The sequence below is a fragment of the Panicum hallii genome, chromosome 3, assembly GCF_002211085.1.
Source record: "Panicum hallii strain FIL2 chromosome 3, PHallii_v3.1, whole genome shotgun sequence".
Lineage (NCBI taxonomy): Eukaryota > Viridiplantae > Streptophyta > Magnoliopsida > Poales > Poaceae > Panicum > Panicum hallii.
Window position 1 is genome coordinate 6,144,408 of NC_038044.1, and position 24,878 is coordinate 6,169,285.

Here is a 24,878-nt window from a genome sequence, read left to right on the forward strand (position 1 = left end):
AAATAAATCGGAGGAGAGAGAAAATCTATATTAATTTGGAGCATACGTGGCGTCCATGAACTGATGCCGAAAACCATCATGGTTGATAGAGCCCTTTTGAAGCTGCACTGCAAAAGGACCGATTTTTATCCTTTTGGTCTGTCTCACCCGTGGCTCTGTCCTCATCATCAATTTCTTCCTTTCTCCCGCTCCTGTTGGCGACGGGCTGGCTGGGGAGATAGGCCGCCCGCCACGTACGGCGGTGCCCCAAGGCGGGATGGGCGGCAGCGAGGCGCGGGCAGGTGGTTTGATGCAATTCGAAAACGGCCAGAAATGGAAAAAGTCCGCGGTTTTAACGCGTGTGCGTATACGTTTAGGTGTCATACCATTCATGATGATTTTCACAGGCCTTACACCCGTTTTTTATTAGAAACTTGTTGGATTGATCGGAGAAATGCCTGCGTACGTTCACGCATGTGCACGCGTGCGTACGTGCCTGCGCGATCTGTCTACACGCGCATGCGTACGTGACGGGCGGCGGCAAGGCGCGCGCAGGCCGCGGCGCCCCCGCGCGGGACTGGCTCTGGCGACGCGCGAGCAGAGGCGGCACCCCCGCGTGCGATGAGCTGCAGCGAGAGGCAGGTAGGAGGCGCGTCGACGCAGGACGGCCGGCATCGAGGCGCGAGCAGGAGGCGGCGCCACCGCGCGGGACAGGCTGTGGCAACGTGCGAGCAGAGGCGGCACCCCACCCCCGCGAGAGGCAGGCAGGAGGCGGGAGGTCTACAGTTTACGGCTACTTTTTCAAAAATCACAGATTAACCAAACATATCCTTAATCCGCCTTTTACCCACCACACCCACCACATCTCAATGTATATGGAAATCAAATGGTAATACATCCCAATCCAAAAGCTAAACTAAATAACTCACCCTGTCCGGCTCCGTTTGATGCTTAAACCTATAGGTACAGCTAGATCTACTAATTAAACGCACCCCAACCCATATTTAACTATACATATAAATATATAAATTTAGTGGCTTCGCTCTTTACGTGTGGTCCACGTGTAGGTCTAGCCACACCGCTTTGTATAGTTGCTGGTCATACTGAGTCATCTCCAATAAATTTCGGTCAATTTCAATAAAATTTAATAGTGTGAAAGGGAGGTTTTATTTTCAAAGTCCGCTCTTAACTGGGGGCCACGTGTAGGTTTGGCCACACCGCTTTGCATAGAGTAGCTGTGTGTCATACTGAGTCATCTCTCCAACAAATTTCAATCAATTTCAATAAAATTTTATAGTGTGAACACGAGATTTTATTTGTAGGATCCGGCCTCTCGATGTGGGGCCCACGTGTGGTCTAGACACAATGCTTTGTGGAGTGTAGTTACCAGTCATACTGAGTCATCTCCAATAAATCTCAATCAATTTCAATAAAATTTTGTGGTGGTTTTTAATTTTAGGGTCCGGCCCTCAACGCAGGATTCATATTAGTTTGACCCCAATCCGTTCCAAGTTCCAACCCGCATTTACGTACAATCTGTTCCGTCCCATCCAATTACCTAATACAATCCATTTTAACATATTCAAACACACTCCACGTCAAAACCCACCGTATAAAACTCATTTCAATGCACCCCACTAGCAGGCCTAGGCCTCACGCAGTCACGCTGCCGGGCAACAGCGCCACCGCGTGAGACGGGCAGTGGTGCGACCGAGCAGCGGCACCGCGGGACGGACTCGTGGCCCCAAGCGCCGCTGAGCAAGGGACGGGCGCCGGTACTGGGCATGGAAGGAGCAAAATAGTCTTTTTAGCCTTATCTTAACACCGTTATGATTGAAAATAGACAGTAGTGTAAAATTGGGAACTAATTTCGAATCTGGTGTCAGATAGGGAAGATTTAATTTTCAAGAGTCAAAGAAGAAATAAGTAACTCTCTCTTAGCAAAATAACCAATGTCACCTTTTTCCTGGCCACGGTCGCGTGCCACGTAAGGAGCCAACTTATTGCCTTTTCATCAAATCATAACGTTTTGATATGAGTTCTGATGGAAAGAAAATAAGTTTGTACACTTCAGACAAATCAACGGTTGAATTCACATTTTTGTAAAAGCAGATCATCTTGATTTTCATTTGGTTTTACCGTCGGATGTTGGAGATGCCGCAAAATAATCGAACATGCATATTGTGTACGACGCCATAATCCGGCTTTAGTGATTGATACTTGGACTCTTGGACATAGGTTTTCTAGCGACTGTGTTTGAGCGCGTTTTTCATTAAGAGAAGAGAAGAATAAGTAGCATTACAACACCACGTGAGAGATCACAACAAACCAAAAAGATACAGCAACTATTGCACAGGAACCAATTCGCGACCTAGCGTAGGTACCCCTCCCGTACCAGCGGTATTAAGGCATTAAGCGCCAACCAAGGAAACAGCTGAGGAAGGTGTTTCTAACCGGCTTAGTACCACAACTTTCCCTCGTCCAAAATTAGATCCGGCAGTTCAGATGTCAGCTTCACCTTTTGGAAGACACGCTGGTTAGTTCCTTCCAAATCGACCAGCTTACTTAGTATTACATACCAACGAGTCAAAAGCTTTCCTCCCGTCCTTTCTAATTTGTTTTCGTGATGAGAGCCACCTGTCAAAGAAATCTTGAAGTGTGCCAATAGACTCTCGGACATACGCGCATCGCATACGTGCCGAAAACCATCATTGCCAACGGAAACAAATAAAGCTGGACGATTTTGTAGTGAGCTTGTACTAAGCACGTTGGCTGGCAATTGCGTACTATCAGTAGCGGCTAGCTCTACATTTCCTCGCATTCAAGAATATGATTCTCTATTCATGTAGCCGATGCAAATCCTTGCTCAATGAAGCACTGCATGCCGCCATCATAGCATAGTGATGGAGAATTAATCCTTCCGGAGTTATTGACTCTCAACTAACCCAGACCGCAATATAAAAAGGCCGATGCACGCAGCTAGCGTTTCTTTAAAATTCTAAACCTTGCGGTTGAGCGTATATTAATAAGAAGAGAATTGACAAAGTTTATAGGTAAGCCGGACCCGAAAACAGTACAACACCTACAACATTACAACAACACTACAGAGCAACACCGGCCGGCTGGATTGGAGCATCAGCACGTGCCACACAACGCTATCGAACTACTCAAACTTAACATTAGCCGGATGGATTGGGATATCAACATGCGCCGAACTCAATTCATCTCCAACAACCATGGCCGATCGGATTCGGATATGGACAGACACCGCACACTAGTCGGCTGGATTGGGGCATCAACCTGACCGCACCACTCAAATTCAAGAACAACGACCAGCGACCACCACCCACGCACCACCGCCAACCCATCCATAACCGCTCCAGCAAGCAGACACTGGAACTACCACCGACGGATCCTCCAAAGTGATGCCTCCAACGAGGGAAATGTCGTCCTCATTGCCGCTCCGACCGGAGCACAGTTCTAACGAGGGAAATATCGTCCTCATTGCCGCTCCGACCGGAGCACAGTTCTCACCTAGAGGACCTCCCATCGGAGGGAGGGGAACACAGGCGCAGGACCCCCACAAGCCGCTTCCGCGCCAACATGCAGCCGCCGCACAACCTCCTCCAAGCCCCTCCCGCGCAGGCCCCTATTGGGCGCCTCCGTGCTAGCACGCGGCCGCCGCATAGGACCTTCACGCGCCCGCGCTCGCACCTCCACAGTGCCTCCCGCCGGCACAACCTTTTCCATGCCCCCAGGACCGCCACGCGCCCAGGCCTCCTGCCTTGCGACCACCTCCTGCCTAGCCGACCTCCTTGCGCTCCCGCCGGCCACGCTGTCCTGCCAACGCCGTCACCGGCCGTGCCTCCGCCGGCGGCCTCCTCATCGTGTCGAATCTAGCACCGCGGCCACCGGATCCGGCTGCGAAGGCCCCGGATCCGACCTCACCGGAGCTGCCGGCACCGCCACCGCCCGCTCAGCAGCGGGCCCCTCCGGCACTTGTAGCGGTCGCGCCCGCCAGGCGAAGGAGAGGAGAAGGGCTGCATGTCGCCGCTGTCCTCGGGGGCCGTGCAAGCTTCGGGCGGCCGGCTCCAGCGGCGGCGCGGCGGTGTCGGGTGGGTGGGGGCGAATTCGTCCATGCATGAAGCTAGCATTGCAGCACACATCCAAGATGAAGCACCCAGAGGCAGCTCAGCAGTCAGCAGGCCGCAATGGCAGAGCGCAAGAAGACCGCCGCAGCCTCCGCCGTGGCGGCGGCACTCCTCCTGTTGCTCCTGCTGCTGATGCTTTCCTCCTCCACAACCACGGCGTCGGCGGCGCGCCTGCCGGCCAGACCTCTCCCTTCCCCTACGATCCCATTGTCATTTACCCCCCGACCCCGACCCCAGCGGCGGAGGCGCCCGTTATTATTCACGTGCCCTCCAGCCGGTCACACCCCAGCGTGCTCGTCAGCGTGCCACTCCTGCATGGCCACTAGCCGTCGGTGCCGAGGAAACACATTTTCATCTGATGAATAAGCTTTTTAGTGGCAAATTTGTTCATGTAAAATTTTGATGTTTTCACCTTGGAACATGCAGCAAGATCTTTGTTTCATACAGATTTGTCATGTGGCCAACTTAGTTTTCAACTTTTGATTGGTAAGTACATGATGATGTCCGGACAAACTCGCACTAATACAGAATGGGTCTTTTATCTTTTATATTTATCCAGAATGGGTCTTTTATCTTTTATATTTATCCCGGCTGATGCAATGGGTCTTTTATCTTTTATATTTATCCCGGCTGATGTTGATCTCGGGATGCAATTAGTCCCGGGTCCAAAGGAATGGGCCAACCAGGACTAAAGGATCTTTTAGTCCCCGTCATCCACTGGTTAGTTCAAAAGAAAAGCATCCCAACTAAAGTCATGTGCACTATGTAGGTGGGTTGCATGGAAGCTACGCATGAGGCGAGAGGTCTTGGGTTCAAATCTCGCAGACCATAGAATTTTTTTAGTGACCCTACAATTAGGACTAAAGGCCGGGATCTTTAGTCCCGGATTCTTCATTACAATCGGAACTAAAGGAGTTGCAACGTGCTTAGCATAGGTTCCGATTTTTTTTTTTGCCTCAAGTGCTAAGCCTTGAAGCAAGGCATCCTTAGACGAAAGAGTGGTCTTTCAGGATTGGTCGGGGCTTGGCGGGAGTAGTGAGCAGAATTTCCAATCAAGCCTTCTTTTTTTCCAAGTCAGAGCACGGTTTATTTTTGGGTTAATTGTATCCATGCCATTAAAAATTTGCAACTTTCGAGTTATACCATTACAATTTGCCTATTCAGAACGATACCATTTTACAATTCGTTCAAACCCTAAAACTTGCCATTTTCTACGTCTCCGACGACCTAGAGCCCACGTCCAGACGTCCATATTACCGTATAGACCAAAATATCCCTGCTATGATCCTCCCTCTCCGCTCACTTACATATGGCCCACATGCCATCCCCTTCCTCCGTCCTTTTTTCTCTTCTCCTCTGCTCTTCTTCATCCGGCGACCATATCCATGCGCACTGCCCGGCGCTGTGGCGATGGCGGCACCGCTGTCATGGAGGAGCGGTGCGCCGGGGATGGGAACGAGCGCCTGCGTTTCTACCGCCTTTAGCTCCTTCGACCGTCCGCTCCCGCTCCGCCTCCACAATCTCCATTGCCAGGGTAGCAGCGCCTCCTCCTTGCCCTCAGCCCCCACCTCCGCGCCCTCCGCCTCCGCTGCTTCTCCTTCCTGCCCTCGTCCCTATGCTCCTTCATTTCCCTTCCGACACTGCCACGCGGCCCTGCTCCTCCACTTCTCTTCCGCCGCCGAAGGATGGGGGATGCCACACGTCCATGACGGCAGGCGAGTCCCTGTGGCAGCACGGTACGAAGCGCTTGTAGAACTGGATGTAGAGGAAGAGGAGCAAGTCGCGGGGGTCGGCCTCCTGAGCGCGAGCGCCGCCTGCTCGGCGGGGATCTGAAGCGCCTCCGCAAGCAAACCACCCCCCCCCCTCCCCCCCCCCGGTGTGAGCCTGTCCTTCAGCCGGGCTAGGGGCCATCCACACGGCGTTGGGCCACGGAATCATGTGGTTGGCGCTGCCGTCGGGGCTGCCAGCGGCTAGGTCCGTGAAGACCAGGACGAGCCCCTAGGGCGCCCCGGATGCGGCGGTGATGGGGGCGAGGCCGCTCAGGTCGGCGATGACGGGGTAGTAGGTCGCGGTGGCGAGCGGGGACGCTCCTGCCGTGCGCGCGCGTGGGCTACATCTTCCGGTGACGCTTGGTGGAGGACTCCTCGTCGTCGACCATGGTGAGGGACGAGGGGCTGGAGTAGGAGGATGACTGCATGGGGATGCGGAGGACACCGTCGACGGTTGTCGCGACCAACTGCTGGGTTAGGGTTTGCCCTCATCCCCGTGCCACATCGGCGATGATGATGGAGGATTGTAGTAGAGGAGAAGAGAAGAAAGGATGGAGGAAGAGGATGACATATGGGGCCGTATGTAAGTGAGTAGGGAGGGAGGATCGTAGCAGGGGCATTTTGTTCTATACGGTAATACAGACGTCTGCACGTGGGCCCGAGGTCGTCAGAGACGTAGAAAATGGCACGTTTCAAGGTTCTAACGAGCATCGTTCCGAATAGGCGAATTGTAATGGTATAACTCGGAAGTTGCAAATTTGTAATAGCACGATCCAATTAACCCATTCCTTTATTTTTAGGCAGCAGCAGCCGCCGCATTGTCTTCGAGCCATCTAGCAAGCGTACACTATGCTATACATAGCCGGCGCCATGCCGCCATGCAACACAACCAAGCACCGAGAGATCCAGACTCCAGAGAAGCTCAGCCACAGGTAGCTAGCTCGCTCCAACAATGGCCATGCACAAGTCCTCCGCGGCGCCCACCGCCGCTGCACTCCTCCTCCTCCTCTTGATGTGCTCCACGACGGCATCGGCAGCGCGGCAGTTAGGTGGAAGCGCCGTCGTCGTTCAACCCTTCCCCGACGACCCTCCGCCATCGGCGCCGCGGAGGAAACGCGAAGCGTCGTCGCCTCCTCCTCCACCGCGAGTGACGCCGGCAGCTCCGTCGCCGTACCTTATCCAAGTGCCCTCCGGGCGCCCTAGCGTGACCTACATCGATGCACCGCCGCCGCTGACCTACTGGCCGTCGGTGCCCGGGAATTAAGCCGTAGGATGACTGAATGTTCTGATCGAGGAATAATTAAGCTTTTAGGTTCATGCTTATATGGTATGATTATTATGGTGCGAAAGTGACATTGTTATGAAGTATAGGACGTATGATTTAAGCATGCAATTCATTAATTCAAGCGCACAAAAGAAATATGATTGCTGTTTGTCTCATCAGTTTCTATTCTTTGATCGGAGAAATCTGAAAGTTCATGACAAAATGTGATTTTCATCGGTGACTGCTAATAATTTTTTTTTGAGGGGGCGGTGACTGCTAATTGTTGGAGATGAGTGAGTAGGCTGGACCTTTATTGTGCAAGTGGGCCAAAATAAAGACGTTCTAGGGCCAGAATGGTGCAAGCCCAAAATTAGCTGCCATGTGTGGGCTTAAACCATGATCACACTGCCTCGTCTTGCTTCCATGTACGTTTTTGGGCCACAGGTGTAGGCTGGAACGGCCCGTACATTTTCGCGGTCGGGCCGTGAACTTTTTTATTTTTGTGATATCATATCATACCGAATATTTAAAACAGAGAATAGCTCATATATTGATATTAATTAAAGCACAGGCCAAGACTTGATCTTATGTTTGAAAGCTAAGGGAGAAATTTAACAAAGGCCAAACAGAAAGATGGATAAAGCCGGCCAAGTTTAAACGAGCATTAATTCATTCCAAAATAATCGATCATCCTGCTAGTATTAGCATCTCGCTCAAAGCAAACACTAAATAGCCTCCTAGTTTAGCCGACGCGAATCGATCCATGCAGTTAAACACTGTATATAGCTGCCCCCCTGCTAGCGTTTGCACACAGCGCATTGCCCAAGAAAGCAAGCACCGATATCGATAGAGAGGAGCTCGGGCTAGCTAGTAGCTACCAACAATGGCGGCGGCCGGGGACAAGAGCAACACGACGGCGACGGCGGCGCTCGTCCTGCTGCTGCTGCCGCTGATGCTCTCCTCCACGGTGTCGGACGCGGCGCGCCAATTACCTGGTCAGGGCAAATGGGAAGCCCCGATCATCTACCCGAGGCCGCAGACCCCGTGGAACCCGCCGATCATCTACCCGACGCCGCAAACCCCGTGGAACCCGCCGGTCGTCTACCCGTCGCCGATCAAACCTCCTCCACACTCCGGCGGGCACCTGGACGTGAACTCGCCCTCCGTGGATGAGCGGGTTGCCTGAAGACGCTGCCGACTGGTCGCCGGCGCCGAGGAAGCCGTAGGGTGACGTAATATTATATGGTTTTTCAGGAATAATTTTTTCAGCTTTAATCTGAGCTTCTTCACGTGTAAGATGTGCTGTTTTCATCCGAAGATGATCAGGGCAGTGATTTAGCGTTTGATCTGTTACTGTGGACGAGAAGTGTTTCCCGTAGAGTTGGTTCGTTGCTACGGAAAGATCTGAATCGCGTGCAAGTGGGCCGAGTCGTAACGATCTTGGGCCGCAACGATGTCTTGCCATTTATTCGACTAGGCCTAGTAGGTTCGTTTGAATTTGTTCAGCTCTGTCTACCATGCGAGTTAAGCAGGCGTGCCAGCCGTGAGCCCGTGATGTCATGGCTGGGAGCAGCGGTTGATCCTGATCTCTCAGTTCATCCAGCGTAAGCAGGCCCATGTACCAGAAACAAGCCAACAAGTACCGTTGATCCTATCTCAGTAGTTTCTCTAATTTTCACCCCTTTTTGCGAGGATTTTTAACCATTTTTGGTTCCTGCGCGGATCTCTCTCCAGAGCCCACCATACATCCAACTAAATGAACGTCGAAAGCAAAGATCTATCAATCTATCATGGTATAGGACGGTGCACATGTATATATATTTACACATTTATATCATTCATTAATTAACTGTAGCCACTATACCTCGTATTTACTTGTATCCATATAAACTGGGAGAGCAGATCGAGAACAATATATATATATACTAGAACTGCCTCTATATATTGATACGAGCAGGAGCAGCTGACCAGCATTAGCAAGACTTGCAGCGTCCTGCCAACAAGCTAGCCAGCTGCGTGCCACACCAAAATGGGCACCCGCAACACGAGCGCCGCCAGAATACCAGCAGCGCTGCTGCTTCTGCTGCTTCTACTACCGGCGAATCCCGTCTCGCCGGCGTCGGGGGCATCTGCCCCACCAGCGCCGGCGACTGGTGGCGTCGAGCTGCACGAGGTGTCGTCCGTCGCCGGCGGCGTGCTGGTGACGAGCAAGGTTTCTTCTTCGGATGCGCCAGACGCCGCGACGTCCGGCGGCTCCAGGCCGTTGCCGCCAAGTTCGGTGATGAGCCGGCGCGCCTTGGCGGCGGCCAAGGTCATCCCTCCCTCCGGGCCTAGCGAGGGGAGCAACGGGTACACACTCCGGCCGCCGGCTGCCCGCCAGCCGTGATGCTTGCACTGCTTGAGTACTCGTGCATGCGTGAGCCGAGAGAGGCGGGTTTCTCAGCGTGCGTTTTTGCATCCTAGGCTAGCCTGTTGATGTTGATGAGCTTGTAAGATTCTTGCGTTGTCATCTCTTGATCATGGCAAGTTGGCAACGGGCAATTCGAAATAAAAATTCCAAAACTGCCGTGACGTTTTCCTCCCGAGCAGAAGCCGGCGAGTTGTCAATTTGTCATTCATAGTGATGATTTGTCGCACGCCAATCAAATGGTGTGTCCTTGTCTTTTGAGTTCGGAAAAAAGAAGAAGAGGTGAGATATGCGAAATATTTTTCATCACAAAACCATTGATATTGTTTTTGCGCTAAATTACAATAGTTCTAGGATGCTGGTTAGTGTCAAAGTTATATTGAGCGCACCTGTTCTGCATCTACATTAACTGTTTGAGAACAGGAGGAGGATAGTCGCCTCTCGCAGTTCTTTTCTGGAAATCGCGGATTCAGATATACTAATAAAGATATTTGCAGCCATACAGCCGTTTTTGTGATGGTTCCGTCCGTCACCATTAATATCGTGCTGGATTAAACTCACTTGCCATCCATAGCAACCTCAGCAAATTCCAGCATTGCATACAGCTTAACTTACACTGCTTACAAAACAAAGCAATCCATAAATGAGTGCGAAACATACATAGCTCGGCCATATATAAATCGGTCCAGATCTTCGTCCAACATTGTACTCTCCACTCCTCCACAAAGATCACACAGAAAAGAAGCCATGATTAGCAGCAAGAACACCATGACCAAGGCCGCCGCACCCTCGGCTGCGCCTGCGGCGACGGTGCTGCTGGTACTACTAGCGACGGCGCTCCTAACGACGGTGGCAGATGCACGGCCTTCTTTAGATATGTACCCCCAACCATTGCAGTCTCGCACCCACTCCATGCTGTCGAGCCCCGAAACGCCCAATGATCCGTCGGATCTGTCAGCAAAATTGGACGTGGTTAGAAAGATCTTGCCACGGAAGATCATACCGCCCTCCGGACCTAGCAACGGCAGCTCCGGCGATTGGCCACCTTATCTGTCGACGGCGCAGGATGTCGTTGGAAAGATCTTGCCACCAAAGATCATACCGCCCTCTGGGCCTAGCAATGGCAGCTCCGATGATGACTCGCCACCTCCATCGACGGCGCAGGACGTGGTTGGGAAGCCCTTGCCACGGAAGATCATACCACCCTCCGACCCAGCTACGGCAGCTCCGGCAACGCCGCCGCAGCCGAATGCCATGTAACTTCAGGCAGGATCATGAATAATAAAATCATGATGATAGTTTTCTCTCCCTTCTTTTTTCTGTGTTGTCTACTCGTCTACTCTGAAAATTAAGCATACTTATCGGAAACCAGGCCAAAGGTGCCTCTTATGATTTATGAACATGAGTTGTTGAGGCTTTATTCTTCCTCTCGGAGAAGCGTCTCATTTTATTTTATATTTTTTCTAAATTGACAACGCCAAATATCATGGACCTTTTGCCGATGTGGCGCAAGTTGGCGAGAAGTTGCAGTGGAGGTTCGCAAGAGCAGGGAGGAAGAGGCCCCCAAAGCCAAGCGATTCGTCTCCATTGGATTTGGAGCTTTGGATACAAAACGTTGACCCTGAATGTCTACGGGGTATTTTTGAGAGGGAAAGCTTAGACTCAATTAAATATATTTGAGAGAGAATACTTAGGAGATATATTTGCAAATCAAAGTGCACTCATTGTGACCGCATAGCGCAGTGGATTAGCGCGTCTGACTTCGGATCAGAAGGTCGTGGGTTCGACTCCCACTGTGGTCGCTCCGTTTTTTTCCTTCTTTTCCTTTCCTCTCTTTTTGTTTTTTAACATTTTTTTTATGTGCAATTTTCCTCTTCTGAAATCCAATGCGCTGGATTTTCGATCGGACGGTAAAAATACTCGCGTTGCTCTTGCTTTCCCTGGCTGCAGGCAGTCTTGCAGAGCGGAGCATTGGTTACGCGGCGCCTCCTTCCTGAACCTGCCGCTGCCCGCCGAAGCTGCGCGCCGGCGAACCCGGTGGCCGCGCGTCTCCTGCGCCTCCATCACCCGCCACCCGCATCAGTAGCCGTATGGCCGCCACCGCCTCCGCCTCCGCCGCAGATCCGGGGACGGCGTTCAAGCTCCTCCTCTCCTGCCCCGCCGGCCTCCCTCGCTCCCGCGTGAGCACACTCTCTCTCGTCCCCTCCTCCCCCTCCCCCTCTCCCTCCCGATTGCATGATACATCTGATGGTGTGACGTCGCGCCTCCGTTTCCCCATTTGGACCATCTCACGGCGTCGAGCCCGACTTTTGGTTGACGGGTCGTGTGCTTGTCCCGTACTTGTCTGTGCACGCCATTTCCCCAAATCCCAAATGATGTATTTCGGCTATACCATTCTGAACAATAAAAAATGATGGACTAAGCCTCAGGTGTTTGGATTTGCGCTGCAATTGCCATGAGCAGCCGTGGCGATTGCTTTAGATTGTTGCTAACTGCGTGGAGTGCTATCTCTGTGAGATTGCCATGAGTATCTGGTTGCTAGTAGTACTGCACCGTTCTGAGGACTGATGGAGCTCATGTTGTGAACTCAAGGTTTCGGTTAAGTTTGGCCAGTCATTCGACAGGATTCCCCATCCGGATGCAGCCTTAGAGGAATCTATAAGTGAGGTAATGGGGCCTATCTATATGCCTTCTCTCAATTGTATTCTATCTTATGCCTGGATGCAAGCATACATGGTCATCCTTCGCATTTGTTGATCTTTCAGATATGGAACCAAAGGCTTCAGTGGAACCCATCTCTATATAACGGTACAAAGTTTCGGGTATGCATCTGTAGCTCTGTCTTGGTATGCTGTTTTTGCTGCTCCACTGATACTCGGAGATGCTGCCATTTAGTGATAAAGCACATCGTATTAAACTCAGAAAACTGAAAGTTTCTTCCATGTTAAGTGATTTACATGCTCTATGCAAATATGGCTTATAGAATAATGTGTTCATTTGGACTGGACACAGCATGTTTAACGTAGGTGTTCCAGGCTTTGCTGAAGTATAGGGGTTTTCTATGCTCGCTTCTGAATCCAAAGGGAAATTCCTAGTCAGTTCCAGGAATTATTTCATCCAAAATGCACTTGCATCTTCACTTTTCTTGTCTCTACAAAACTGCCAAGCAATGTTTGTTTAGTCATGACTCATTACTTGTCCTAGCTTGTGTTGGTATTTCTTTTATAGCTAAAGCCTAAAGATATATCATTACAACAGTCCATGTACACGTTTTTTTTAATGATCTCTGGTATCTGCTTTACTGCACTCATCGAGTATGAGAATACAAGCTTTGATCATGATCACAAATTTCAGTACGGAGGACATGCTGTGCACTACAAAGATGACTCCAAGAAGGAGTACTGTGTCTTACTTCATTTGGGTCTCACAGACTACAGGTTGGTTTGATCATCTGTAATCATTTCAACAGATCTTCTTTTAAGAAAATAAAATTCTGGCAGCCTATATTTCTTCAACTTTTCTCTCTCCCACTATATCTTTCTTTGTGGTATTTCAATGTAATGCCACTATTTAACAACTGTGTTTGCTTACACAAAACAGGACATTTGTGGGAACAAATCTCAATCCATTGTGGGAGAATTTTTTGGTCCCATCTGAAGGTAATTTGTAATCTTAGACAACTTAATCACAGCCAGCCATGTGCCTTTCACATCTTAAACTTTGAAGTCTTCTAGTTTCATGACTTTACTACCTAGTACCTAGTATCTATCTGTTTCTTCCATCGCTTCACCTTTCAGAAATCCAAATCCTTGATAAGTATATTCCTGTCCCTCTGTTACACCTTCCATTTACCAATATGTTTTTTCTAACACACACGAGTCCCTTATAAGGATGAACATCTATCTGGTCTGTAAATGACTATTCATTAGATAGTTTGCCATAGTACATTGTTTTCTCAGACAATATGGTATCAGTCTTGACCAAAACAATTCCTCTTTCAATCTGATCGGGTCAGATGATTCTGTACGTTGCCAATACATGTCAAATCCACTGGGCAATGGTGCAATTGTTGAAACATCTGATCAAAAGATTATTGTATTGCAAAGGAGCCACAATGTCGGGGAGTTTCCAGGATATTATGTTTTCCCTGGAGGACACTCAGAGGTAAATTCTTAAGATTCCTTGACAATATTAAGTATAGTTGATGTAAGCCAAGATTTATGTAGATATTAATGTACATCTTAGATTTGCTTGAAGAACTAATATACAGATATAGCTCTAGGTGTAGTTCCTTTATTCGTTGAAATGATGAAGACAATGACAATACTACTGCGGGCTGCAGCACAGACTGATCTGGTGGCTTCTTCTACCAGTGAACATGCTGACATTTAATTTTTGAGGTAGCATGCTGACTTGGAGTTACTTTTGAGAAGGAGCCTTTACATCATTATTAAGGAATTAGAAATGTGTAGATCAGGCATTACTCTGCCTTATTTATGGCTTAAACTGTTGTTTCTCCCCTGGCAGTCAGTGTGCTGAGTCTGAAGTGACTGTAGGATTTTGGATCAAATTTAGAACTTGGAAAAAGCCTCTTCTCATTTTTGAGTTGTGAGGGGTGGCACCTACCTGTTTGTCATTTAATTTAGAAAATTGAAGCGAAAACAAAGAGGGCTAGAGAGGGCGCACTAGGAAAACTTTCATCTGAGACAATAATCTAAGTGTAATTCTGGAAGTCGACAGTATTTTTGTTTTTATAGCCTGGAAAAAAAATCATGGACTGAGTGTCAAATCTGTAAAATGCATGTCATATCACTGAACTTCAAATTGCTTAGACCAGCCAGAAGAAATCGGCATTGTGGGCCATCAAACTGATGAAGAAAACCTGGCTCCTCTCACTGAACGAGTTTCACAAGAGATGTTTGATGGAATCATCCGTGAAGTGGTTGAGGAAACTGGAGTTCCTGCTAGTTCCCTGGTAAGTACAGACCTACGATGCATGCCATTTTGTGTAATATAGTGGTTTGCATGCACGAACAGGACCCAATAGATAGGATGTTGTTTAGTTGTTTCTAATTGCCATGCAAGAAAGATTTCTTTACTTCAGGATCTTCTTGGTATGTTCATTAACTGTTGATGTTTAATTTTTTAGACAGATCCTGTCTTCATTGGAGTTTCTTGCCGAGAAATGAATGTTAGACCAACTGCATTCTTTTTTACAAAATGTGGCATCGATTCCACTGGCGTAAATGAACTTTATTCTAAAGCTCAAGATGGCTATGAATCGACTAAACTTTATGCAGTCACAATGGTGAGTTTAGCTGCGCTAGCACCTCTCTTATCCTTAGCTTGCCTTTAGCTGCTTTCAAATCACTGAAGTTGTTTTTGAATTACAGGAAGAGCTACGAGGAATGAGTCAGCGAATGCCTGGCTGCCACAATGGTGGTTTTGCTCTTTATGAATTGATGAGGAATGAGGCCAAGAGTTTGTGAAGATTCCGAGTTAAACTTAAACAGTCTTTCTTTTGCAGGGTTGACTTGCTGATTGCATGAATACATCAGAAAATAAGTGTAGAGATATTCACAGCTGACACAGACACAGTGCGGAGCACCGCATATGCACACCCATCACATTGCTGGTCTCTATAGTAGATGTGCCATTTCCATCTTTGTCGGGCCGATGGTCTCTCTGTACCCTTGCAGAAGCTCCGAAAGAAATAAAAGCACGAAGCTTGAATTTTCCTCTGAGACTGTAACAGAAATTAAATCTCCTGTTGTTTCGCCAACTGAGGCACCCATGAGCAGCATTACAATGCTAACTCACATGGAGGGACGACTCGTATATCGTAATGATCTTTTAGGTCTTGATCCACGGCCATCGCCGATGCCTGAGTCAATTCATTTGGATATGTAGAAATATAATGTAAGGCTAATATAACATCATCCTATGCAAGGGCCTGTCTGTGTTATCTTCCAACGGAAGAGATCCTATGCAAGGACCCTATGTTATACTTCACGTGTGAAAAAAAAGAGATAGCTTTCAGCTAAAATTAATGGAAGTGCATGGGTTTTAAATTCTACTAATGTTATGTGACGGTTTTATTTGTCGCTAGAATTGTTTCCATTGATTTAAAACCTATGCACTTCCATTGATTTAAAACCACCACATAACATTAGTAGAATTGAAAACATGTGCGAGGAAACACTTCTGCAGATCAGCTCGGTAGTGCGCGGTGGTGGGCCGCCCATTTCGACATCTCAATTGGACTTGTTCATGTTTGAAAACAAATATAAGAATTTGGTTCGCAATCTGACCGTCTAATCTAAAGTGGATTTAGAGCCACCCAAACTGATAGCAGCTTCCTGCTTACGAATCAGAACACAAAGTTAAATATCTAAAATGGATTGTGGGATCGTGGCCCGCAATTCAAGAACCGGATGTTGCACCACAATCCGGAGAATCATGGCTCTCCTTTTGAACCACAATTCAAATATCAAATAACGAATTTCACAAGGAATCATGGCTTATACAATTCAATAACCTATACAAGATTTCAACGCCAAGTCAGGAGTTGCTCAATTCGGAAAGCCGCCAGCCGGACGGGGTATCTCGCCCCACCCGATTCTGGGACGTCGAGTCGGTATCCGACGGCCACAAGCAGCTGTTCCCCCCAAATATTTGTTTTGCAAGGGAAGAAAATTTTGCCCGCGACGAAGCCCTAAACCCACGGGTTCTCTCCTCCCTCTCCCGCCGCCGGCTGAAACCCCAAAGCCCCTCCGAGCTTGCCCGCGCCGTCGCTCCCCTCCTCTCCACTTCCCCTGGCCGCCGCCGACCCCGACGCCCTCGAGCTCTGCCAGCTCTCCAACGACCCCGAGCTGACCCACCCAGCAAAGCAGCCGGACCTCCCGCCGCCGCCGCCGAGATGGGCGGGGGCCGCGCGCAGGTAAACAAGGCTCACAAGACCCGCTTCGCGTCCAAGGCGTCCCGCCACGCGCACAAGATCGGTACAGTCTCTCCCCTCCCTCTGCGTCCATCCCTTAACCCCCTGTCCGCGGCTCCTCATCTCACTGGTTGCATCTGCTTCCGCAGACAAGGTCAGGAGCGGGAAGCCAGAGAGCAGCCACCGCTCCGCCGTCAAGGGTGCCCGCGCCGCGCGCATCCAGCAGAGCAAGGCGGTCGGTTTTCAATTCAACACCGTGCCCATTTGTTTTTTTTCCTTTTTAGGCGCTCTATATACAGCTGACCAATATATGGTTTGCGCGATTTTTTAGTTCTAGTAGTGCTGGTCGAAACGACATAAGTACAGCACATATACATATGAAAAGAACACTAGCCAGAAAAAAGAAACACTGTTTGTTAGTTTGCAAATTGAGGTCAAGTTTGAAGTTTGCATGTCTCTATTTTTTTCAGTAACTTACTAGTGTTAATAAAAGGTGCTCAGTATTTTTGACATGGTGAGAGATGTTAAAATGTCTCAGCTTTGTCCTCACATTTGGATGAAGAAATGTCTCTCAGAGCAACAATCTGATGTATACCGTCTTTCTGATTGAGTGCTATGAATGCAAAATATACCACAATTTTCCCATCCCTGTTTATAATTTTGATCCTGCTGTCTGAAACATTTTTCTGTGTGTACAGATCCGTGATAAAAAACGTGCTGCTTTGCTGAAGGAGAAACGGTCATCTATAGGATCTTCAGGCGCACCACGTGTCATTGTTAGTGTTCTAGGATTTTCTCTGAGATTCCGTTTGGCCACTCTTGTTCTTTCTTGTGGTCAGGCTAGTTATTCTTTTAAAGTTAATTATTTTCAGGTTCTTGTTGGCCTATCTTCATCAGCAAATGTTGGATCACTTGCAAAAGACCTTTTAACATTTGCGGAAGGATGTGATGGGAAACTGAGATCCTCTACTGTTGCTTCTCCTACTTATAAGCTTCGAACCACGGTAAGTTCGAAATAAACATGGTTATGGTATTTTGATTGATGCCACAATTAGTTCACAATGGGTCTAGTTTTAAGATTCTTTGGTATTATGATGCCTGCAGCGTATGTATCCATTGCCATAAAAGTATACATTATGACTGTTATGGTAGGCTGTACCCTTTCCTGTCCATGTTTATAGCTGGGGTAGACATTGTTCTCTATCTCAGGTTCTACTGATTGTTTCTTGACTTATTAACCATCATGTTTTATTAATGTATTTGTTTCCATTTATTTAATCTAGATAGTCAATTTCACATATACCATTGTTTTATTTTTACAATATTTGTGAAGGTACTGCAAGCACCATATGGTGATCTTACCTCATGCATGGAACTTGCAAAGGTACACCTTTCAACCATACTCAATTTGTGGCAATTTACGCTTTATTTTAATTTCTTAGCTCTAATCTGGAACCTGCAAATGTACCTGTCCTACATAGGTTGCTGATTTGTTGGCGTTCGTTCTACCAGCAAATTCATTGTACAGTAATGATTCGAGCAGTCCAGTTGATGAGTTCGGGTCGCAATGTCTATCGGTATTTCGGGCCATGGGTTTACCTAGTACAGCTGTTTTCATTCGAGTAAGCTCCAGCCATGACCATGTCTCATTAAGATACCGTGCTACGATTTTCTGGTGACTTACCTGTTTAGTTCAACATAATCAGGATCTACCAGAGGACAATAAAAGTAGGCAAGAATTGAAGAAAGCAGCAACTTCTTTCCTTTCTGCAGAGCTGCCTGAGGACTGCAAGTTTTACTTAGCGGACACAAATGATGATTTGCATAAGGTTAGTATTCTTTTGAATATTTAATATTAGAACCTTCGGTTACCTTTATGTTCGTTCTTTCCAGTTTCCTGTTTTGATCATGTATTCTTAATATGGTCCAGTTCATGTGGCTTTTCAAGGAGCAGCATCTTTCATCACCACATTGGAGAAACCAGAGACCATATGTTATGTCTGAACAGGTTTTCTTACTTGCTATGCTTCACTGTGTTGCTTTTCTAGAACAGTTGTTAATTAATATTGTCCAAATATGAAAAATTGCCAGAAGACGTAAATTGATTTTCCAGTGTTGAAAGTTTGAAGCTATACTATTTTTATGTAATAACAGGTCTTACTGCAATGTTTACACTGTTGTATGATTATATTTGGACCCACTATATGGTGCAAGACATGATTTTGTGGTGTTGCCTAGGCGATGAGTTGGGCCATGTCTCCTTACGGCAAGGTGCCACCCCGTTGCCATACGCACATGCCATGGCCAGCTTGTTTCTGTTGCTGCCCTCTTGAGTCTCGATTCTGTCATCTCCTGCTCGCACTGTTGCTCTCTCGGGGTGTCGGCCACTGTTGCCTGCTATCTGGGAGGGCCCATGAGGCTGCTGCTGTGGATGGGAGCAGAGAGGCTGCATTTTCCTTTTCTTGTTTGTTGAATATATGTTTGTAAGGTGTGTGTCATCTCGTGACTTGGGTGCCTAGATGGTGAGTCATACTGGGGCTGCCATAGCTCGTTTTACCGCCTTAAGAACCATGGCGCAAAGCTTTATTAAAGCATGTGGCCAGAGTATAAAAAGAAAAAGCGTGTGGCCACATGCTTTCAGGCGTTATGGATCTGGATTGGGCTTGACATTGGTGCATTTTTGCATCAAAGGTTTCTCAAGTGATCTTATGCCAGTTTATTTTTTATTGTGCAATATAACAACTTCAGTTCTTGCAATGTTATTGCACTTCTCATTTTACTATCATTGGTACCAACACATGATTTCTGCTTCAGGTCTGCATAAAACCTGATGACAATACGGGATTGTGCACACTACTTGTGTCTGGATATTTGCGGGCCCATAATCTTTCAGTGAATCAGCCTGTAGGTGTCTGTTCAATTTTTGCTTAGATTATTTTTTCATTTCCTTTTCTAATATCTTTTCCATCCAAAAGGTCCATGTTTCAGGTGCTGGTGATTTTCAGTTAAGCCAAATTGATGTCCTCAAGGATCCATGTCCTCTTAATGAGCGGAAAAGCTCTGATGTAATGGAAACAGAAGATAATGGAATTCAGGTTTGTTATATTGAACTTCAAAGCTTTAGAAATTGAATAATGCTAATGTTCTTTTGCTAGGCACTTTTCACATATTAAGGCATCTGTTTTCAGTGTCATAGTTTAACTCACTATTTTAATCTCCAATATTTTGTTTTGTTTCAGATTGTTAACACCTTTGTTCCAGACTCTTCGAATCAGGAACCCTTACTTGTCGAAAATGTACCAGATCCTCTTGCCGGGGAGCAGGTGAGTATTTTTCCCAATCCTGCCCCACGACTCGTAATTTGTACAATTATTTGTTTATAATTAGCATCTGTATAAATGTAATCTTGTTTGTAGATTTTCATGAATTATGTCTTTCCTCCGTATCATTTCAACTATGTGATCACCCATTCAAATTTTGTGTTAAGATGCTTATGTTTTGTAAGGAAAAAGTTTAGTTGATCTTTTTAAGTACTTATTGTTATAATATCTATATGTAATTAGACTTGGCCAACGGAAGAAGATATGGAAGAGGCCAACATAAACAACAAACAGAAAAAATTAGTAAAGAGGAAGCTTCCCAGAGGCACTTCAGAATATCAGGTTTGCACTTCTATTGAACTTTGAAGTACCTCAGTTTGATTATATTTACATATTTACTAATCATCCTCAAATGCTATTGCCAGGCTGCTTGGATTGTTGATGATACAGATGATGAAGATAATGACTCCGATAATGACAACCAGGCTGGTTCTGGAATGGTCATTGATGAGCAAGGTCATGCAGATCAAGGAAGTGATGGTTCAGACATAGATGCAGTTTCTCACTTCACGGAAAAGTTTGATGAAGAAACTGTTGGGGATACTGAGATGGCAGTAAGTTTCTCTGTCTTCATTTGATAATTTTATGCATTCTAAAGCACTTGCTTCCAATATTAGAGTTTAGGGTTTCACTGGGAACTAGCTGTTCTTTATCAGTCTTCTATTGTTTTGGCTAAGTCAGGCCAATATGACCCCCTGCGTGGTCTGTATTCTGTTGCAGTATGTTAGGCACACACAATAACAATATGTGATTTCTATTCTGTAGCTGCAGTGTTTATGGGCCCACAGGGCCCAAAAGAGGACCACGATTTCTTGACCATTATGTTAGCCAGGTATTAGATTAAAAAGCTGGAGAATCTTCTAAGCATGGATTTTTAGGATTAGCTTGAACCGATGTATTAGGTTCAGTTACTAGTTGTTAGAGGGCAAGAAGGAATTAGAAGGGGACATTTTAACCAGCTCTTATCATCCAGTATAAGGCTGCTGGCCGTGCTTTTTTTCCTCAAACACACAGGAGACCTGCGTATCTTTGAATTAAAGAAGGAAAGGTAGAAACTAAGTACCTATATCAACACCCTAAGTGGTGGCTGTCTTCTTCTCCCACAGTCCATAATGTTCCGTCAGACCCCTAAACACATAACAGTAACAAGCAGACAGCTACTCTTACAACGTTGGGAGCATATCGGTACTGGCGTTGACTGAATGGTTGGCGATAGTGAGCTGGATCCTAGCCTCCTGTTGTGGCCTCAGAACCACTTTGTTATTTGGCTACAGCCTTGGTCCATAGTTTTCTTGCCCTGTTTTTTCTCGACTGAGGTGAGTTGGAGGGTAAAATTGGACTCATGAAAAAGATGTAGGGGGTGAATTGAGCATATTCCTTATATTTTCTACTTGTTACTCCTGTTCTATTTGGTTCAGTAAATTCTGACTTTTCCACCCTCTTATTTTTTGAATTGTGTGCATGGCCATCTTAAGCTGTCTCAAGATTTAAAATGTCGTTCTTCATTTGCAGGATGAAGAAAATTTGACTAAAGAACAGATAGAAGCAGAGATTAAGAAAATCAAAGAAGCTAATGCTGAAGATGAAGGTATGGGCTTGCTATTACCTTGTGATGTTGACATGCCATTATTTGAGCATGATCTATGAACGGACTTAACACTTATTTCCTTAGCAGTTCCTATTGGCTGCTTGTTACATATTTCTATCTTATTATGACTGCCCATTATGTATGGAACACAGTTTCATTGCAATAATGGTAACGTTTCAAGAGTTATGTTTTATATGTTACCGAGAGGATAAAACACATATCCCTCAACAGATGTGGTCACTCCCACGATGAGGGGTTGTGATGGGCCCCTGATCAATAATCCCCAACAATCAGTTTCCAATTTTCTAGTAGGTTTTGGTATTTCTGTCGTATAAGACGATTCCAAAAATCAGCCAGGAATATTAATTTATTACCTAAGTCAACATTGAAGGCCAGTGTTCTTTTCACATTGCCCGTGCTGATTTAGTGTCTCAACAGAGTATGGTATTTGAGAAATGATATATGGCCTTGTTGGTCAAGCTTGAAGCTAATCAAAGTTTCTAATGTAATATGATCTGACCAAAGTCAATATCAGTGTGGACTTTTAGCTTCAGTAAATTTTAGCAGTTTTTACCTTTTGGTTAAGGGATTGACAAAGCTCACATTCATATATCATGTAATATCGCAGAATTTCCTGATGAGGTGGAAACGCCGTTGGATGTTCCAGCAAAAAAACGGTTTGCAAAATACAGAGGACTAAAGTCATTTAGGACGTCATCCTGGGATCCTAAGGTGTCTATTATTTAATTGTTGACAATTAATTTGAATCTTAAAAACTATCACTAATTACTGCTATTTCATCGGAGAATTTATTCTTTTCATGTGACTTTTTTTTTCTCTCTCTGTCCTGGTAATTTTAGGAATCGTTGCCACCTGATTATGCAAGAATATTTGCATTTGATAACTTCACACGTACTCAAAAGCATGTCCTTGCAAAAATTGCCGAGCTAGATGGGGAAACAAAGGATTGTGCTCTTGTGGGATCATACGTAAGACTCCATGTGACAAACATTCCTACTGATGTTGCTTCCAAACTTTGTGATCCATCAAGAAGAATACCTGTGGTGGTTTCTGGTCTTCTTCAACATGAGTCGAAAATGTCAGTTCTTCACTTCAGGTAGACATCCTGTACTAAAAAACAAATTTCATTTGCTCCAATATTCTAGCAGTATGGCATATCTCCAATGGTCTGTAGCTCAATTTGTATGTCATTTGCTCTTAGTGTGCGTGCACACGCCCGCCCTAAGTTCCCTCCTGAAAAAAGATCTTTTTTTTTGAAATAAACCTCCTGAAAAATGATCATGTCTATTGTATGCGGGTGTTGTTTGGTTTGCTTAGAAAAATTTTAGCTGGCAAAAGCATGGCCGCCATCACCAAAAGATTGGCTATCCAAAAAATTGCATCTCTTGGGAGTGACCATACTGAAAAGTAGCACTAGTATTGTTTTTTGTGATTTCTAAATTTTAGTTGTAATTATTTCTTGTGGGTAGATTTTTGACAGAGACAGAAGGGGGGATTAGAGGGAGGAATTGTAAACTGAAACATAAATCCCTGAACTAAACAGAAGAAAACTCATGATTCTGTACAAATGGTGTTTTGCCCTATGGCAGACCAGAGCCAAACAGAAGAAAACTCAGGATAGCCTGTTTCCAAGAGTGAAAAGAAAGCTCCATTTGTGGGCAAGTTTTTTTAATATGATGACATAATGCAGATGTAGACACAGCTAATATGCTTCTTAAATACAAGCAAATATAAATGATTGAATGGTTTCAGCTTGTGTCCTTGTCTGCTGTACTATATTGCTGCAATACTGTGCTTAATCTTAGCATCCCTGTTTTTGCAGCATAAAGAAACATGACTCATATGAAGCTCCTATCAAATCTAAGGAGACTTTGATTTTCAATGTTGGATTCAGGCAATTTACAGCAAGGTAATGGAGGTTTCAATTTTACTGTTAGGAATTATATACTTTCTTTTTCCCTTTGTTTACCTTTGCATTTCACCTTGAAAGTTATCTCACTGTTCTTTTGTATATTAGGCCATTGTTTTCATCCGACAATATCAACTGCAATAAACATAAGATGGAGAGATTTCTACATCATGGACGGTTTTCTGTTGCCTCTGTATATGCTCCAATTTGCTTCCCTCCACTTCCTCTAATTGTTCTGAAGAACAGAGATGGCGAGCAACCTGCCATTGCTGCTGTAGGTTCACTAAAAAGTGTGGATCCCGATCGAATCATCCTGAAGAAAATTGTTTTGACAGGGTATGCTGAGGCATCCAATTTTTAGTTCTGCAAAATTCCTTTTATTTTTTTCGTTTCTATGGAAGGTTTTGGTATTGGATATTTGCACACTGTTAGTGCTGCATTTTCAATTCATTGTTTTTGCTCACTTTTCCTATTAAAGATGCAGAGTACTCACCTACAATGCTCTTGTTTAGATGCCATCTAATTTGACATGTTATTTATGCAGGTATCCACAGAGAGTCTCGAAACTGAAAGCAATTGTGCGGTACATGTTCCACAATCCTGAAGATGTCAAATGGTTCAAGGCAAGTATATATTTGTCCATGTTCTATTGATACTGTAGTATAATTCAATGGGTCAATAACCAGGGGGTCATTTTGGTTGCAGCCTGTTGAGTTGTGGACAAAACATGGACGCCGTGGCCGGATCAAGGAGACTGTTGGCACTCATGGTACGTCGGTTGACTAATAATCCTTTTGACAATACAGGTTTGATTGTTGTAGAATATCCCTGCTATTTGAATGGTTCTGCTAACTTTTTGTTTCCACAATTCACTGACCAGGTGCTATGAAGTGTATATTCAACAGCAGCATACAACAGCATGATACCGTGTGCATGAGCTTGTTCAAACGCGCGTACCCAAAATGGCCTGAACAGCTGTACCAGGTGTAGGATGGATTACACTTGGACGTTTCAGCAGCGTGTCAGGTTGGTGGCACTTTGTTTGATACAGCAGCTCCTACCAACAAGATGGAATCCAATTTCCTGTAACGTGTTGCTGTTACAGGGTAACTTGGTTGTTTTTACTGTTATAGTGTTAGCCGTACCGTTTGTGCCATGAGGAGGCGAAGTTTTGGTCATGTCATTAGTACCACTGGATAATCAGTTTTATTTTGTTTCTTCTTGTGAGGCCGGTGCAGGCCATTGTGGATGAACCTGTATATGTTTGCTGTCTTATTTATTTAAGAGCTAAATCTGCGGAGGAAAACTATGGGTGCATTTTTGGTGGAATACAAATGTGTTGTTATTTCAGGTGCCCCATGTTTATGGGCATGCAAAAAGCAAGGTGCTAATGGAATCCTTTGGGTGCTAAACACAAGAGGTTCCATTGTTAGGTCCCGGCGTTCTGAATAGAGGTTGGCGCCTGGTGTTCTG

At 46.0% G+C, this 24,878-nt stretch overlaps 2 protein-coding genes and 1 non-coding gene across 5 annotated transcripts; all 3 read left to right on the forward strand.

Annotated features, from left to right (window-relative positions):
* Positions 1-11,298: 11,298 nt before the first annotated feature.
* On the forward strand, positions 11,299-11,372 carry TRNAR-UCG. Its single transcript has one exon. It is a non-coding gene; the product is annotated as a tRNA-Arg (tRNA).
* A 138-nt stretch (positions 11,373-11,510) lies between these two features.
* Positions 11,511-15,431, forward strand: LOC112888074 (nudix hydrolase 9). 3 transcript variants are annotated; one of them, XM_025954425.1, is made up of 10 exons: positions 11,512-11,750; positions 12,163-12,237; positions 12,336-12,392; positions 12,925-13,007; positions 13,171-13,229; positions 13,586-13,734; positions 14,408-14,545; positions 14,720-14,878; positions 14,964-15,009; positions 15,098-15,431. In XM_025954425.1, exons 1-10 carry the CDS (start codon positions 11,661-11,663, stop codon positions 15,109-15,111), a joined length of 870 nt encoding a protein of 289 aa, XP_025810210.1. In that variant the 5' UTR covers positions 11,512-11,660; the 3' UTR covers positions 15,112-15,431. The 3 variants fall into 3 exon arrangements, 2 of the variants coding, with proteins under 2 accessions (XP_025810210.1, XP_025810209.1); XR_003227712.1 differs by lacking the exon at positions 15,098-15,431 and having other exon boundaries at positions 11,511-11,750; positions 14,724-14,878; positions 14,964-15,008; XM_025954424.1 differs by having other exon boundaries at positions 14,964-15,385.
* Positions 15,432-16,259: 828 nt separating this feature from the next.
* Positions 16,260-24,750, forward strand: LOC112887171 (pre-rRNA-processing protein TSR1 homolog). The gene is made up of 21 exons (XM_025953279.1): positions 16,260-16,571; positions 16,657-16,742; positions 17,206-17,283; positions 17,380-17,511; positions 17,841-17,891; positions 17,989-18,129; positions 18,214-18,336; positions 18,438-18,515; positions 19,322-19,411; positions 19,483-19,602; positions 19,747-19,830; positions 20,071-20,169; positions 20,253-20,441; positions 21,400-21,475; positions 22,104-22,207; positions 22,336-22,592; positions 23,319-23,405; positions 23,514-23,741; positions 23,950-24,028; positions 24,111-24,174; positions 24,286-24,750. Exons 1-21 carry the CDS (start codon positions 16,490-16,492, stop codon positions 24,393-24,395), a joined length of 2,358 nt encoding a protein of 785 aa, XP_025809064.1. The 5' UTR covers positions 16,260-16,489; the 3' UTR covers positions 24,396-24,750.
* Positions 24,751-24,878: the final 128 nt, after the last annotated feature.

What these genes read in the sequence shown, in the direction of transcription:
- LOC112888074 (XM_025954424.1), top strand. Translation starts at nt 11,661, where the DNA reads ATGGCCGCCACCGCCTCCGCCTCCGCCGCAGATCCGGGGACGGCGTTC. An exon ending in CCGGCCTCCCTCGCTCCCGC is followed by an intron (nt 11,751 to 12,162) that starts GTGAGCACACTC and finishes TGTGAACTCAAG; the next exon opens with GTTTCGGTTAAGTTTGGCCA. An exon ending in ATAACGGTACAAAGTTTCGG is followed by an intron (nt 12,393 to 12,924) that starts GTATGCATCTGT and finishes CACAAATTTCAG; the next exon opens with TACGGAGGACATGCTGTGCA.
- LOC112887171 (XM_025953279.1), top strand. Translation starts at nt 16,490, where the DNA reads ATGGGCGGGGGCCGCGCGCAGGTAAACAAGGCTCACAAGACCCGCTTC. An exon ending in CGTCATCCTGGGATCCTAAG is followed by an intron (nt 22,208 to 22,335) that starts GTGTCTATTATT and finishes TGGTAATTTTAG; the next exon opens with GAATCGTTGCCACCTGATTA. An exon ending in ATGTCAGTTCTTCACTTCAG is followed by an intron (nt 22,593 to 23,318) that starts GTAGACATCCTG and finishes CTGTTTTTGCAG; the next exon opens with CATAAAGAAACATGACTCAT.